The 18,683-nt window shown below is 36.4% G+C and overlaps 1 protein-coding gene across 2 annotated transcripts in view; it reads left to right on the forward strand.

Annotated features, from left to right (window-relative positions):
• The window catches only part of LOC129777195 (protein rolling stone-like), a 109,015-nt gene that overhangs the window by 51,671 nt on the left and 38,661 nt on the right, over positions 1-18,683 (forward strand). For both annotated transcript variants that reach the window (XM_055783321.1, XM_055783322.1), the window contains exons 2-3: positions 5,362-5,623; positions 5,794-6,016. In XM_055783321.1, the coding sequence (XP_055639296.1) occupies positions 5,528-5,623; positions 5,794-6,016 (319 nt within the window). In that variant the 5' untranslated portion in view covers positions 5,362-5,527. The remainder of the gene's footprint in view (positions 1-5,361; positions 5,624-5,793; positions 6,017-18,683) is intronic.

Below are 18,683 nucleotides of genomic sequence, written 5' to 3' on the forward strand. Positions count from 1 at the left end.
AAAATATATATTTTTATCAAGGCTCATATGGCGTTAGCCTGACGGGGCCGGAGTTCAATACTTTGACAGTTTTTCTTATTATCTATGTTAGTAATATGTAACCGATTACTCGCGGTCGGCTCGAGGTTAGTATTACAAGTGTTTTCGTAATTGGGATGTTGCTGTCTCCAATGCTCTGTACGTGTGCCCGACACGAGATACTTCCTATCGGGATGCAGCTGACCATTAATCAGCAACGCCCCCCTAGTATGTACCCCATATCTAGCGTGGTGCGAGGCTATCTGTTGATTTTGGACATGTCTTCGATATCCACTCTGTTACGGTGTTTTGTTTGCATCAGCAGCATTGTAGGAAATCCAGATTCACATAAATTCTACGCAAAAGACAACAAAACACGTAACACTTATTCCGCATGTCAGGATTAGAATCGATCATTTGTAGATCGATGAGTTTGTTCTGAAATTGATTCGAAACTTTCGTCACTGCCGCCAGTCGGAGGGTATTTCAAACCATGTCCAATTTGTTCTATGATATAAGGAAAATTTATTTCAAGTTTAAAAGTTGTAAAGTCTTGACCAAAGCTGGACAATTTTCTTTTTTATGGTCTTCTGTACTGTTTTGTCGTCTGTTCCATCATCATTCACTGACGAAAGTCTTTCAAACATTGCGAAGTTGTTCAATTGAACATTACATTTCATATTTGGAAATGTTTGCCGAGGATCGCAATTTTTAGCGTATCCAATAAAGTTTTTGTGACAATTTTTGCTAATCATTGCCATCTTCAAAGCGAAGTAAATGTGCAATTTTGCCTCGCACAATTCCCCCCTTTTAATGACCAAATTCCCCACTAGGGGGGGGGAATTCCACCCCGGTTGAAAATCGCTGATCTAAGGACTTTTCCAAAACGGTCATTATTCCCCAACATCAATGCACAATGGTCCAGTAGGTGCATTTAAGTGGAATTTAGCAGCTAGAGTTCGACAATTATTCTCTAGATATAAACTGTCTTCGAACAAGTTGTTACATATGAGTTTTGACATACGACTATGTCTTTGAATTCTATATAGGGGGTCACTCTACGAAAAATGTAACGATTTATTAAGAGTTTTCAAACGCATATTACTCAAAATGGTTATTGCGACATATGTTGTGTTATATATCATTAGACAGGAAATTTATCCAGATTTTTTTTTGCTTGAAGCATGATATGTAGAGACGAATGAACTCTCAGAGTTTAAAGTCTCTTTAATTCAAGACCAGCCAGCCTTGAAGCATGAACAGTGAATATAGTAAAAAAAAAGTTAACAATTTGACGATTTAATTAGGTATGTTTTCTTTCGATTTCTTTCTCCCCGTCGCAAAGAGCAATCTTTTTGCCTAAATTCGGGCGTTAGCTCATAATGTGAGTTGATGCGTAAAATGAATTATTCTCCATTTACTGATAATAGGCATCAATTTTATATTATATTGTTTGTTGTCCAATCAATTTGTGCTCATGTTTTTATTGTGTTTTTGTTTTTATTGTGTAGGTCTCACTACTAACAATTTGTATAATTATGGTCCAGGATGTCATAATATCGAGTATGTTGTTTGGTAATGTAAAATGCAATAAATGAATTTAAATGGCTGCTGATTTAGAAGATCGAAAGGGTTTACCCACGTGAATCAGATTATGATAGCTTGAGTAGTCGCGATCTTACAGGGCTATAAAGTTATTACAAACAATGTTCCGGACAACGTGGTATCGAAGGAGATAATGCTATTTTTATCTATAACATATTTTTTTAGTCTTGGATTGATTTGACTCAGGCTTATATTTATGTAAGGTCTTAACACATGTCTACATGTGTTTAAAAATGATACATCATGACTCTTTGTCTTCTTCTGCATGATTGAATAAACAGAAGAAAAGGGTAGTAATGGCTTTAATGGTATTTTTGTGTATATTTTTGAACAGAATGTGGTACCGAACTCTACCATGTTATGTCATCTAACCCATTTAAAGGATACAAGTACACACAGGAAACGGTTTTTCCAGGGCATTCATTTGATGTATTGAAAGAGAAAAAAATACAGATTTTGAACAATGAAAAACTCAATTTAAATGCAATTAATACACACAATCACAGTCCTTTGTCAATATCCCGTCCGTGCCCCTAGGCTCAGATCCATCAACTTTTTTTCTATCTATTGAAATAATCAATACAGTGCTTTATTTCTAAGTTGCGTTAGGGTCACCAAAAAAACGGTTTATTGATTCTAACTTTTATATTCCAAATTTTACATGCAAGTAAAGGGTGTGTCACATCAAATTGCATCACGGAAAAAACGCTGTAGAAATTCGCCCAGTAGACCGATCCTTTTGAAAATTTTAGACAGTAAAATAAAAACTATTAAACAACTTTTGGCATTTTCTTTTTATTCATACTTCGAGCCCAAGCCCGTATGCTCGCACCTTCCTCTTTACCCCGTCCATAAGGTTCTGTACAACGTCAGGTTGTGGTTTTTTTTGAACAGAAATCCATTTTTTTCTTGAAGTCCGCCTCGGATCTTTTGGGTTCTTCCGGAGGGCCTGCTTTATAATCGCCCAATATTTCTCTATTGGGCGAAGCTCCGGCGCGTTGGGCGGGTTCATTTCCTTTGGCACGAAGGTGACCCCGTTGGCTTCGTACCACTCCAACACGTCCTTTGAATAGTGGCACGAAGCGAGATCCGGCCAGAAGATGGTCGGGCCCTCGTGCTGCTTCAATAGTGGTAGTAAGCGCTTCTGTAGGCACTCCTTAAGGTAAACCTGCCCGTTTACCGTGCCGGTCATCACGAAGGGGGCGCTCCGCTTTCCGCAAGAGCAGATCGCTTGCCACACCATGTACTTTTTGGATAGTTTCTGGATAGTTTCTGCTTGCGAATCTCCTCCGGAACGCTGAATTTGTCCTCTGCGGAGAAGAACAACAGGCCCGGCAGCTGACGAAAGTCCGCTTTGACGTAGATTTCGTCGTCCTTTACCAGGCAATGCGGCTTCGTCAGCATTTCGGTTAACAGCTTCCGGGCTCGCGTCTTCCCCACCATGTTTTGCCTTTCGTCGCGGTTAGGAGCCTCCTGAACCTTGTATGTACGCAGGCCCTCCCGCTGCTTGGTCCGCTGGACGAATGAACTTGACAAATTCAGCTTATTGGCGACATCCCGGACCGAACTTCTCGGATCACGTCTAAACTGCTTAACTACGCGCTTGTGATCTTTTTCACTGACGGAGCATCCATTTTTGCCGTTCTTCACCTTCCGGTCGATGGTTAGGTTCTCGAAGTATCGTTTTAGTACTCTGCTGACCGTGGATTGGACGATTCCCAGCATCTTACCGATGTCCCGACGTGACAACTCCGGATTCTCGAAATGAGTGCACAGGATTAATTCACGACGCTCTTTTTCGTTCGACGACATTTTTCCAAATTTACGAAAAATTGACAGTGAAGCATGGCCAACGTGATCTATACACTCTTATCTGATTATAAGCGAAAGCTTAAGGTAAAATTCCTAAAAATTAAATTTCTACAGCGTTTTTTCCGTGATGCAATTTGATGTGACACACCCTTTAGTCTTCAGAAGACTTTTAGACCTTACTAAGACAAACATTTTGCGATGCCAATATCTCAATTCTACTCAAAGTTATTGATATTTTTTCCCCAAAAATATGCTCACTTCATTTATTTGTCGTTCTTCCTGGGGCAAACATATAACATGTTTATCGACAGCATTTGAAAGGGCATATTTGGATATACCTAATGAGATATTTTTAAATCTATGTATTTTTTTTTTTTATTTGAGTAAACTAAAATTTAAATTATGAGTTTTTGAGTGAATATCCATCAATAACTTTGAGTCGGATTAAGATATTGACAAATTCTGTATCGCAAAATATTTGTCTCGATAAGCTCTATAAGTCGTTCGAAGACAATTTTGATGTAGGATATGAAATATAAGTTAGAGCAGAAAAAAAATCGTTTTTTCGTGGTCACCCTAATTGAACTTATAATAAAAAGCGCTAAATCGATTAATATAATAGATAGATAGATAAGATAGAAAAAAAACTTTGTTCTACAAATTTGATTAAAATAACCGGAGCTACAACATTGTCGAACTATGTTTATCTCTATCTATAGAGATAAGAAAGTTAGATTTTTGATTTCACCCAAAATATTGGTCAACCTATTTTTGACATCATTGAAATGAGCGCTCCATCATAAATAATAACATTGTCGAAGACGGTTTTGGTCTAGAGAAAAAATATTTTCCATAACATTTGTTTTAGCGCCCTCTATCTAAGTTGCGTTAGGGTCACCACGAAAAGAACGTTTTTTTTGCACTAACTTTCATATTTTGAATTCTACACTAAAACTGTCTTCAAATGACTTTTAGAGCTTATCGAGAGCAACACTTTGCGATGCAAAACTCGTCAATATATTAATCCTACTCAAAGTTATTGATGTTTTGTTTAACCTAAAAACTTATGAATTCAAATTTAATTCACTCAAATACAAAAAATAACATAGATTTGAAAATTTCACATTATATAGAGTCAAATATGCCGCCAAAGAACATTTCTTTATGGTAGCCCCAGAAAAAATGACAAAAAAAATGAAGAGAACGTGTTTCTGGAAAAAAATATCAATAACTTTGAGCAGAGTTAAGATACTGAAAAGTTCTGCATCGCAAAATATTTGTCTTAGTAAGCTCTAAAAGTGAAGACTGTTTGCTTGTAAAATTTGAAATATAAAAGTTAGAGAAAGAAAACGGTTTTTTTCATGGTGACCCTAACGCAACTTAGAAATAAAGCACCGTATCGGTTAGTTCAATAGATAGAAAAAAATTGTTCAACAAAAGTTGTTTAAAATAACTGGGGCTACAACATTGTCGAGCTATATTTTCCTCTATCTAAAAAGATAAGAAAGTTAGATTTTTTATTTATCGAAATTTTGATCACCCTATTTTTGGAATGAAAATGAGTGCTCTATCATATGTAACAACTTTATCGAAGAAAGTTTTTGTCTAGAGAATAACTGTCGAGCTCTAGATACTAAATTCCACTTAAATGCTCCTTCTGGACCATTATGCAATGGTCTCCAAGAAAGTAAATTCTCTCTGTTAGACGCTATCAGCTACAACATCCATGAGACACGCTGGTTAGTTCCACACACAACCACCATCTGTGAACTTACCCCATGTATCTCTCCAGCAAAACTTCTATGATACCATATAAGTAGAACCAAAACCATAGCTATGGTGCAACACCACCAACAGTTGTCGAAAAGCACCACGACTAGCCTGACTCCCGATTTTGTAACCATTTTCCCATCGTATACTTTACAGTTTCGGTGAGACATACCGTGGATCCAACAGCCAGCCGCCACCACCACCACGTTTCGATGAAACGGAGACTCGTCTTGAAAGCAATCAGATAACGGTTAGCGTGATAACAGGTGAAGAGTGAGACCAGAGAGAGAGAGAGAAAAAAGACACAGGTGAATAGATAAGCATGCCGAGTAAGCTATTAAGTGCCTGCAAAGATGAACTCGGTCTTCGAAATTGTGGCATGGGACACATGCCAGCGGAGGAATTTGTCAAGTCACAGGTAATGTCAGAGCCCTACGATAAGTCTGATTTATTACACTAGGAGAATCATGTAATTGAGTCTCTACCGGCTTTCTAATAATCTTTCTAACTTCTAAGCAATTCAAAATGATGCCACATAAAAACACAACAAAATGTTGAATATTTTTCTCTTGTTATCGATTTCAACAGTGGCAATCGAGGACGAAATCAACGGTGTTTTTGCTCTACAGACTGTCCCTCGCCATCTTCTTCACGGCGGTTGTTGTAAACTCGCTTGTAGAGGGTGTCGGACCGGATGATTGGGGCAAATATTTTATCTACCTAACACATTGGGGTATCCTTATGTGTATGGCGACAACCGTGATGGGAGCAGCCCTGGTTGCTCGCTGGTATTTTCATCCTGAATATTCGGGTAAGTATTGAAACCCAAAACTATAACCGGCTTCAAATTAACATACAGCACAATGAGACGTGGTTTGTTAATGTGAGTAATAGTTTGAATTTTTGGAGAATTCTGAAGACCCTGAACGACAATAACTGCGGAGGAAGTAAGACGCACAGTAAGGAAATTGTGCCCTAAAACGCCCTATTTAATTAACGTTGACCACATCCAATATAGCTCTAGAATATCCGACTCTAATGCGTCTAGCTTGCGCAAATTGATCAACTGATCATTCTTATAATAAAATCAATAAAAGCGTGTTTCCGAAACCAATGAAACGACGTAATATAAACCAGACAATGAGAATGTGTATCCGGATATTAACAATTAATGTGTCCAATTATTGTGTTGGTAGCAATTGCGTAAATTGATAGATAGAACATAATTAGTGCGGTAGTTCAAGTCATTAAAACTCGATGTGTTCGCCGTTGAGGAGAATAAAAACTTTCCTTCTTGTTTTCGATAAATATAATTTATTCTTGACTTATCATCTGGAAATCACACATTGTTCTATTTCCTGTTAATAACAATGTTTGTTAAAAAGTTGTTCTAAATAATTATTCAAGTAACCGTTTGCTGAAATCCGAATGTGATACAGCAAATATTTATCATCTCTACATTTAACTTTCCCACGAAGTATTGTTAGTTATTCATTTACATGAGGTATCGGATCAGTACGATCGCATAATTTAATTATGGAAACTTACTTCATTCTACATTACTCATCGATTATCGCGAGCCATTCCGTTGCTGAGTATTGAAGTAAGTTGATCATGAGAACAGTTCTTGTGAACAAAAAAAGATAAATTAAACTATCAAAAACTTAAAGGCCTTTCAGCATTATATATTCTTAGACATCGAGCTTCAATTTGGTGACAAACTTTATAGACGTCATTTATTTCCGTCAGTCAAGATGAGATTTTTATGAAGAAGATCGCTAAAAACCTGTTTGTGTCAATCAGCAACTACATGAAAACTATTATTACTAATAAAACGATCAGGAAAAGTAAATGTGTCGTAATACCCAGACGAGATTCACGCTGTTATACCAAATAATTTTACAACATCAGCAATAAGGTAAAAAAAGTGTAGAAGAGTGATGAATTGCACTAAATTGATTGTATTGAAATGAAAAAGTACTAAAATTTGGTAATACTCAATAGGGAATATATAATCTGAGAACCTAGAAAATCACCGTAAATGATAAAAAATGATAAAAAATGATAAAAATGTAAAAAATATAATGAAATAGTTATATTTATTTTTGTTCAGTATTCACAAATTAAGTAAGCTTCACCTATGAACTATTGACAAACAAATGAAAACCTAATACCATGGTAATAAAACAGACAGGCGGAGCAATCCGAATAGCTTCCTGGCAAGTGTATGTGCCACTTTTTACACCTCATAAATGTTATTACAACTTTCAGACGCACAACTAATCCGCGCAACCATTAAAAACGGAACAGAGTAATCACCATCCACGCCTTCGGTGCTCTTGTATGTCACCTGTAGCACTTGGAGGTTGTTTTTACTATTCTGAAAGTTACTTCCGAAATGATAAAAAAAAAAGTTAACACGCCATGATTATCCATTTCCAAGCGAGCAGGGGGTAATCGATCAGCGCTAAGTGTAGGGGTAGGATTGCGGAAATGGTACACCGTTAGTGGAGGCCGGTTGTTGAAACACCATTAAAAACAGTCATGAGAACTAGTGTGACCGAATTTTCGGATTCTTTTACGATTAGAATAAACTATACTGTGTTTAGCTCGACTGATGACAAAACAAACGCTTCCATTATGTAATTAAGTTTAATGTGAATGGCTGTACAAAATGCTATGCCATTAGTAATCGATGTAACCTAATGGTTCCATCGTCACGAAAATTTGGAAAAACCAATGCATTATTCAAAAAAATTATAACCCTTCATAACATTATGATTATAAGGAGTTATCGTGACAGGAGTATATGCTATTTCAAAGTATCTGACACAACATAGTTGTGTTTCCTGAACGACTTTTCATTATTATCAACGATATTTTAAAAAAAGATGTTGATTTATTCGTCCAAAGAACATCCCACACAATTCTGTAACTTTCTGTAAAAAATGCCATTCGTTTGAATCGAGGAAGAAGAGTGGTTTTTTCCATCACAATAACGCACCAACTCATGCCTCAGCAGTTGTGGTCGTAAAATCAATCGAAATAGAGTTCCAACTCGTTTCTCATCCCCCCTATTCTCCAGACTTGGCTCCCTCTGACTATTATTCATTGCTCAATTTAAAGGAATGACTGAAGGGAAATGGATTTTATTCAAACGAGAAAGTGATTGCAAAATGAATAGATATTTTTGGGTAAACTTGGACAAATCCTATTATTCGAAAAGGAACACCAAACTAGAGCACCGTTGGACAAAGTTCATAAGCCTCAAAGAAGGTTATGTTAAAAAATAAAAAAGGTTTACTCCAAGTAATTAATGTTGTTTTTTACATGGACCTTTCAAACGACCCTCGAACTTTGTACTTTCTAGAAACAACATAAATTAGAAGGAAAACTTCAAATATCCTGCATCATAAGAAACTCAAGAGAAAAGGAGTCCACCATTTCAGTAATTGGCCAACATTCATCGATTCGGTCCTGTTCTATGAATTCTACATCGTTATCACGTTGCCATCGTAATAACTCTCGACTTACCAAATCTGGCTTAGAATTCACAGATCCTTTGTGTGCACATCGTGCACATTCGCCAAACCTCTTTGTGCCGAATCGAGTTGCAAAGTTCCAAAAACCGACCCATGGATCCCGATGGCAACATGTAACGAGGACTACAAACCTAGCGAATTTTGAATTTTGAATAATAGCCGATGCAGAAACTGGTGAGGCAATAGGTCATATCGTCAAATCAATCAACTACAAAACCTCTTTACGTAAAAAATCCTTTGCTAAGAAAATTGCATACTGTTTAGTTCAATGCTACACTTCGGAACTTCGTCAACTCCGCCAGGGGCCAGTGGTTCCGAAAAATTTCTTAAAGTACGAAAAAAGTTTCGGCCAACAAATTGGATAGGAGCAAGTAGCAAGTAGCATGTGATTCGTGTGATTCGACACAAAATCCGTACACATTGAACATTCACAAGTTTATACGGCATCTACGGCATGATTCGTCTCGAGGCATCATAGCCAATCGAGATAAAGCGAAACACCTAAACTCAGTTAACTCTACGAATATATCTGGGCCTAGTTGAGTTGAATGGTTTGTACCGAATGTTCTCCAACCGCACTCAAAGTACCTAAAAGTACTCGACGTTTTTAAATTCAGCGAAGTGCTGCTCTGCAAGTGCATGTCTCATTGTAGCGAAAAAGTGATAATCTGACGAGGCCAGGTGTGGAGAATACGATGGATGCGATAACGTTCCCCAGGGTTTTTTCTGCGTCATTCATGGCTTTAACGGTGTGCGCCGGTGGGTTTTCATGCTGTGATATCACTTTACCGTTTCTTCGAGTCCATTCATGTCTTTTTTCCATCAGTGCAAAGTTTAAATTATTATTCGTTGTCGGTAGCAATCTGTATGTGGTGTAAAAAAATCATTCGTGTAAAAATATCGTGTCAACGTTGCATTTGAGTAAATTCTTCATTCGGGAGAACTCTAAATTTACGTTTATTCGACTGAATGATATTCAGGTATTTATTACATTATATATCCATGCCCTATCCCATACTGGCCAGAGCTGCGATTTGTCGTGAGAATCAAGTGATGGTACTCACACAAAAATAATCAACAAATTATGTACGACGATTATCTTTGGTGACTATCTCAAAGCCAGTTCACTAGTGTGAGAAGAGTATTATCACAACACTAACACATGGTGAGCTTCTTCTTAACAGTAGAAATCCGAGCTCTTTGGTGAGTGTCCTGTTGCTGAAATGTCAGAATAGTGCGACACTCAAAAGTCTAGCTGATGGTTTGGTGTTTGGCGATATTCACAACATTCGCCTCTTTGTGTTCGTTCTTTACGGCCAGGGATGCCAGATGTGAATATACAGTTTCATTTTAAATACAATTTGAAGAATATTGTATTTTCAGGCATGTATTTTCTTTTCATCTTTTCAGATGGCCTTAATGTTTTTAGTGGCACTTCGCCGACTCTACGTAGTATTACACGTGTCATTTGTATTAGTACTTAGTTTGTGGAATGACACGCCTTGATTATCCCCTCTATTGCGGATCCCGATCGGGTTTGAAATTAGCAAAATGATGCATTTTGAAACACGTTCGACTTCGATTTTTTACCAAATTTGTTTCCCATCGTTGCAACGATGCTAAATTTGTAGACATATTCGCAATTTTACTGATGTTTGATGTCCTGCCTATCCTGTTACAGACTTATATTTTCAGTGGCAAGCTGCAGGGATATGGCATTTCTACTCTTTATTTACTCTGGAGGTGATGACATTTACTTTGACAAAGGCCAACACGAAACAACAAGTCACCAAGTATTTTTGTATACATTATACATCAAATATTTTTGTGTACAATGGCTCTCTGGGTTGACCGCTACCGACCGCGCCAGCTATCCAAACTGGATTACCACAAAACGCAAGTTACGCATCTGATCAATCTTTGCTCCCAGGGAGACTTCCCGCATGTTCTACGGCCCTTCCAGGCCAGTAACAAAACTCGCATCATGTGTCTGCTGCGGAAACTTTACCAACCGGGCGCGGAACGGCTACGCAATGAGATAATGAATTTCGAACCGGAAGGTGGAAATCAGGAGCATCAGCAGTAATTACCATATCGAGTTGATTCATCGGTTGCCGTGATATATAACAGGATGGTCGTGTCGAATTTGATCAAGCAAATTGATCCCAGTGGGTAGAGGGAATATGAGACTCGTCTTGTCCGAAGTGGATTAGCTGATCAAAGATACCCAGGATGCGCTGAGAAGAACCATTGAAAAGTATTTGTCTACGTGCAGATTGATTTTGTGCGCCAATTCTACTTCGCGGGTTATCCCCGCGGTTAGGAGTCGTTGCTTGAGTAAGAGTGCCGGCTCTATCTTAGGAGGATATTCTTAAAATTTTCTATGTAAGATTGTCATTTGTTTGTTTCTTGAATGTAACAACACTATTTGCATTTCAGCACATTCCTTCGGAACTAACGAGAAGAATTACGCTATCCTCATGCTGGAAGCTTGCAAGGTACAACTGTAACCGTTCACGGTCAACTATAAGGTGCCGTAAATCGACAGGCAAATATTCCTTCGAGAAACCGCCAATCAGATTGTCCTCGAACAAAGTCCACAGAAGCTGGAAGTTGTGACGAAACAGCTATACGAACTGCTATCCCAAGGCGTTCTATCGAATGTTATAATCTGTGGATTGGTACCTAATCTGGTTAAAAATTGCGACGAGTCTGAAGACGCAAACGTTGAATTTTGCCGGGTACTATGAACACCGGATGCAGCAAGGAAGCAAACATATATTCCATCTGGAATTGTTCGTGGCGCAGTTAATGGCACGGTATAAGAAGTTTCTCAATAAAGCCTCAATGCAAGTGGATGATTTTTAAGCGATTCTTTGAGATCGCAATTTTCTTTCGTTTTATGAAAAAATTAAATTTTTGTGTTCATCACACGTTTATTAACTAAACTTCAATAGTTCTGGTAATGATTAACACAAAATAAAAAAAACACGCATTGTCGGTTTTCAATCGGATCGTTTTCATGATCCGCAAAATAATTATGAAATGGTAAATTTATCAATATACTTAAATACCATTTCATTCAAAAACCATTTGGCTGCACCATGTTCATTTGAAAATTATATTTAATGTAACTTTTAAAATCATGACACCATAATATATTTTATTATATATGTCTGTTCATTTTAACTACAAGAAATAAATATTCGCTCGATTAATCGAATACTGAAAGACAATTGTTCGAATGAATCGAATATTGGCCCCACGATTAATCGATAATCGAATAAACGAAAAAAATAGACATCTCTAACCACAACAACAACTTCTACTTCAACAAACGAATCTAAACAACCGTCGCGATTGTCAAGAATGATTGGAACTGTCTGATCACTCACATTTCTACTACCATCATACGCCACAACCACCGCTCTCGTAACGTAAAGTTGTAAACAGAGCGATCGGCAGTGAGAGGCATTGGAACCAACCGTCATTTGGTTAGGTGTCAGAAACAAAAGAGTGAGTATCACTACTGAATATTTGGATCTCACGTGCCGTGAGAGGAATTGAGTGACTATGGTCAGCTTTTTTGTGACATTGACGGTGATGGATTGCAGCTCTGATACTGGCAACAACAAATTAAAATACATGCAAACAACACACTCGACCAAAAATTAGAGAAACGAAACGATCTCATCGTTATTAAAGTATTTTTGTATTTCTGGAACACTACTGCCCAAATATGCATGGCTGACGTAAACACCAACACCACTCAGTGATGTAAAACACTTTTTTCATGTTTTTAGCTGAAACGTCATGAACAACTTTATAGTATATCAGCCATTCCATGTCAAACCGGTATGGTGGTTCTCAGATTTACGTTGCAGAGCTATAGATTTGTTCTTTATCACAAAATATTAGACCCGTATTTTTTTGTTTTAGTGTGCCCATTTTAGGGTGGTCCATAATATCCATTTTTTCGCCTTTTTCCCAAAACTGGCTTTTTTTAAAATTGAGAGATTGAGTTATGATTTTTTCAAAAAAGTCTTTTTTGGAAAAGGAGGAATTTTTTTTAACAATCTGTTAACTTTGAAGATTATTAACTTAAAAACGGAAAAAATCACATCTCTTTTGGATATGTTATGTAAAAAATCCTCAGCTTTCAAGAAAAAATATTTTTAAAAATATAGCGCCCTCTAGTCCAAAGCCATAAAACAACAAAAAACAAATACAATCAATAATTACGAGAACAAAATCCAAATTTTTGGCAAGTGTAATACACACTAAGTAATTGCCTTTAATTTGATATAGCGACCATTTGAATCGGTCCCGTAGTTCAAAAGTTATGAATTTTTGAAAAACTCATTTTTGCAAGAAAAGGCAAAAAGTGGTTTTTCGGACTATCATTGACATTGAAAAATCATAGCTTGAAAACGGAAAGAATCACATCTCTAATTTTTGTTTTTTTTTTAAATATAGTGCCGTCTAGTCCAAATCCATGAAAACAACAAAAAACAAATACAATAAATAATAACTATAATAATTTTACAAGTGATACAATATTTTTCTAAAAAATACCAAGTAATTGTCGTTAATTTATTTGATATGTCGATCATTTTAGAAAAATCTGTGCAATCTCCGAATATAAGTTTGATGAAAAAGTATTACACTTTTACAAATCAATTCAAACAATGTACCACCACGAGTTTTTGAAGTTTTTATGAGAATCTATCGTAATTTCACATATATGGGACCAAGTGCTCATGTTAGCTGATACAAATCGATGGACAGTTTAAAAAACATTAAAAATTATGAACAATGAGTAATAGCAAGCAGTCGGATCAAATTTCTTTGTCGCTGCCGACTGGTTGCTAGTTGGATCACTGCCGAATCGCAATTGCATATTTCATTCCTCAGAATGATTTCATTGAGCAGCGTGAGCACTGTCTAAAGTGAAACTAAATCTTGAAGCCACAATACACACAACTTTATTACATGCAAGAATGTTACATGTTGAATTATGGGAGAATGCGAGCGGTGAATAACGTCATAGAAACCTACCTATTTTGTTCGTCACATTGTTTACTTGTTTAACTATGTTCACTGTACGAGGTCTGCTAAAAAAATGTCGCGGTTTTTAAGTTCACAAGATCACTAGTTGAACTCAGTTTGTGAGAAACAATGCACCCTTTGAGTCAAGGCGATAACAAAATAACCGGAACTTTAGTTTCAATCTGGCTGCAAACTGAACAGTCATTTCAGAACCTAAGAGATTACAGTACTGGTACAACGAAAATATAGAGCATTCAATTATCAACAAATAAATTTACATGTGCCTTAGATTTTTTATATATAATCAAAGACTTAAGACAGTACATATAATGCCGAAGGCTTCGGGCTCGATTCCCGTTCTGACCAGGGTTTTTTTTCGCCGGAGAAAGTTTTTCTGACTTGCACGGGTGAACGCCTATTCTCGAACTCGCCACTCAGTAAACAATCAAACCGTTTTTCTTGGCATAGAAATTTCAACCAAGTACTAGTACAAATGGCGCGAAATAATGTTACGATGAGACGGAAAAGTACCTCTAGGAACGTTATTGTCATTGAACAAACATTGTTTCTCTAGAATAATTAGTTATTCAGTATAACTAAAAAATTATTCGAGAACTTTTGGACGAAGGATGTTAAAAAAACAGTAATATACGGTTATAAGAACAGCATATCGTAGGAATATTTTTATCTCCTATCATGGCATTGCGAACAGTAATTCATATACAGTGTGTTTCACAACTCTAGAACCATTCATTTTTTCTGAGTTTCCATAGATATGTAAGAAATTGGTTGAATTGAAGTACATAGTGTAGGATATAACAATTATCTTCATTTAAAAGACTGGCCATTTGAACTTTATTGTTGTGTTCAGGCGCGAAACATTCAAAAAACAAAAACTCTCACTCACAAATTGCAATAAGATTCTAATTCGTAAATCATCTTTAGTACTCAACCAGTTCAAATAACTCCTCATAAGTTATTGACAGGGTTTTGATATGATAAATAAGCTGACCAGTCCAGAATCTGAATTTATTTATCCTTATTTATCAAACCTTGCCATGAATTTAAGTTATTTTATGAATTGATGCCAAATTACCCAATTATCACATTGTTTTTATGTAAAAAAAAAAGTAGTAAATGATTCTGAAGAACTTCTTTGCACTTCTGACTGTTCATTCGTGTTGATGGTAAGCTACCTAAACCAAGCCTTTTTGAAAAAATTCGCTCCAAACCTTAAAAAATCGCATCTTATATCCTACACTATATACTTCAATTCAACCGACTTCTTACATATCTCTGGAAACTCAGAAAAAAATGAGTGGTTCTATAGTTGTGAAACGCAGTGTAGATGGAGAACGAATACATCGATAGTCGTTCTGGAAGTCAGTAAAAAATCTCGTCAAAATTGTGCTCGAAAATGTCTTGCTCTCCAACAAGAAAAAAATTCAAGGCGTATAATCATTCTTTTGCTGACCACGCATCAAGCCTTTGTTCTCCCCAGTCACCGAGGTTAGAGGAAATATCTACTGACTATTATACTCGATTATATATAGTCGATCATTTTTTTTGAACAATTATTTTCAAATCTTATACATAATCGAATCTCAAGAAAACAATTTTTTCATTAATGTATGATTGTCAAACATTAATAGAAAAATAGCTTTTTCATGATTCGATTATGTATTGGATTCGAAAATTAACGTTGAAGGTGAAATTGCGATTATATATAATCGAGTCCGACCTGTACTGTGTTCATATGTTTGTGCTTTCCCGTATTTCCGGCTCATTCTACAGCTGTACTGAAAATGATTCTGTTGGTGCTGTTGGTTCATTCACGTGACCCATATTACTGGGAAAAGTAAATTTGGCTTATCAAACCCGGAAAATAAATAAAAAGCAAACATTGTGGATTTTCATATCATGTGATAAATGATAAATTGATATGATAAATTTGGTAATCAAATGGTTATAAATTGTGTTCAACATCAATAAGCATCGACTGACCCATCCCAGTAATATTGGTGACCCAGTAGTTTAAAAATGTATAAATAGAGAAATTTGATTCTTTCATTTCCTTATTGTTAAAATGATCGTATTCTAGATTTGACGAGGAAACCGTTGGTATTTGTTCAAGGCCTCAAAATTCGTCTGACACTTTGAAAATTCATAACACAGAAGCGAAGTGTGAAAACCATCATTGTTGCTTCTAGCTCTAATGGTTAAAGCAAACATCCATCAAACCATATTGACATGACAATTAATGCAAAACATATATTTACTAAAAGCCGTCTGAAAACAACGAAGTCACACTGCTAACACACACAACCTCCCCCTTCAATTAGTGTGCCGATCGGGGCCCCCTAATCTAACAACGAAAATCGTATTATCATCCTCTTCCGACAATTACACGTTCTAATGACTCATTGACCCACCCCAGGTACTACTTCCCGAGCGGCACGATGACATTGACCGTTACACCCGAGCAAAACCAAGCCAAGCAACAACTGAAAACATCCACCTGTTCGCTCTACTTGAACTTGAAACTGGGCTCGATCAGTGCAAATGAGGGATTTCGCGCCATCTCGTCTCTGAGGTGGCAGCACCCTCTCTGAATTCATTCGAACATTGTAGATGTGGAAATATTAGCTAATTGAACATCTCAACAAAAATGGAAAAAAACATTTTCATCTCAATATGCCTTTAATATTCCCGATGCCTGAATGTTTTGTAGCCGAGTGCACTGCCTTCAATGAAAAAAACTACCATTTCTAAAATGTTCGGTTTTAGATAAAAGAATGAATTTCTGTGAGAGTACAGCCAATCCCATAAACGCGAAATCCCTCAAACTTCGAATACACCATGTACCTGCGCACACCTAGATAAATAGGCAATCTCTGGACTGGAAATGTTTACGCCAGCAATTAATATTAATTAAGCATGGAAGTTTGCAAGCGAAGAAATATCATACAAAAAGCAGGAAAACCCACAAGAAACCAGACACAAGAAAAGCACGATCATCATCTGACTTACCGATGCGCAAAAATCACAACAATGGCAGGAGCTCGGCTGAAATTAATGTATAAAAACAAGTCAAGTTCAAGGTCGAATTGAGCAGAAAGAAGCGATGAAGAGTAATCTACTAAAATACATCTCGCTATGATGAGGTATTGGAATTGGGCGGTACCGAACGAGGTACCATAAATACGCCTCGATTGCCCGAGATGAACTCTGATGTTTAGTAAAAGTTGAAGAACATGAAACCGGTAGGGCATGCTTGAAGGATTATCGTCTTTGAGGTTACTGTTTTAATTATTCTTAGTTTAACTCTTTGGGGTCGTGTGTCTGCTCTCAGCCACCACAGCAAAGAACTATACTAATCTTATACTTTGCGCAACAATTTATCGGTTCACACTTTTTATAAACGAATTTTAATGTCTAGTGAACTTGTTCACGAATCAACACGGTGCTATGAATAATAAATAACAGTACTCAGTATAAACAAAAGTTGTTACCCATGCTTGAGGAAAGGTTTAATGCAAAATTTTATACATTGCGGCAATTGTAGATGTAAAGAACATTATTCTGTATATTCAAACAGAAAGATTAAAGGCGGAAGACACCAAACTAATTATTTTTGTGATATATACGAAAACCAGGGCTGCATTTTAGGGACTGCTTCGAAAGATATCACACGAAGAAAAATGTTTACACATAATCTTTATATGAAAGTAACACATTGAAACCCATGTTTAGTAAATAGTTATCTGAAGTCAACAAAAAAATTAATCATGTTCATCTCTCATAATCTCACAAGTTATGAATATTCTGCATATAATCTCACAAAGTAATACATCACTGCTTTTGCAAGTAAAAATAATTACGACCATTACGATACCTATGTTCAAATTTAATACGACCGCAAAGGGTTGATGCTTCCAATACATTGATCAAATATTTAAGCAATGTAATTTCTAGAATAGAATAGGAATGTTTATTTGCGTTCGAGCGAAGATATTAAAGATTCTCGTTATTATTGATTTTTCTGTATGTGGCTTCCCCGATTAGATTCGGAAATGTTCATACAAACATAGAAATTGGAGATATTCGACATAAAACATTAAAAACATAAAAAATCGCATCTGCGATGTTGCCTGGCGGAAATTAAAGTTTTTGTTCAATCGAATCTATGTTCGTCATGGCAAATAATCGATTTTCATGATTTCATCTTTCAACAAAGTTTCTCATTTCAAATCTACGCACACAAACGCATGTCCAACTTCCTAACCTTTTTTGTATGATTCCTTATTTGGTTGGAGTCAAGCCAGAGGGTACCAAGTCACAAGATTTAAAATTTCGAGTTACTGATTGCATTAGGTTAAAAGATATGTAAAAAATGGGGATACATATCTTATCAATACCAAAATTTGATAATTTCAAAACCAAAGTCATACATGGGTAGTGTTGCTTTGGTATAGAATGTGCTCATTTTAGAATTGGAATAATATTGTGGGATCTAATAAAAGCATATTCTAGAATTCTAATACAGTGATTTGTCCCTAAATGGACATCCCGAGACACCACTAAGCGTCGCATTAGAGGCGATTCTGACCTGTAATTGGACATATCAACCAGGGCTTGAAATTATCGAGATTATCAAGTAATATTGAAAATACATTTTTATCAGTGTAACGCGTTTATTTTGCTTGGCGATACTGCTATCATTCATTCGACGTCAAAAAAATTTACTGATGTGTTCATTCATATTCATTCTGTTCTATCTGAGCTTTCTCCAAAGTTCGAATCATGAGAATTCATTCACATTTATTCATTGCCATTGAATTGTCAAGAATGTTGTGACTGTTCATTTTCAATATCCTGAGAAGTGTG

This window comes from Toxorhynchites rutilus, chromosome 3 (assembly GCF_029784135.1).
Source record: "Toxorhynchites rutilus septentrionalis strain SRP chromosome 3, ASM2978413v1, whole genome shotgun sequence".
Lineage (NCBI taxonomy): Eukaryota > Metazoa > Arthropoda > Insecta > Diptera > Culicidae > Toxorhynchites > Toxorhynchites rutilus.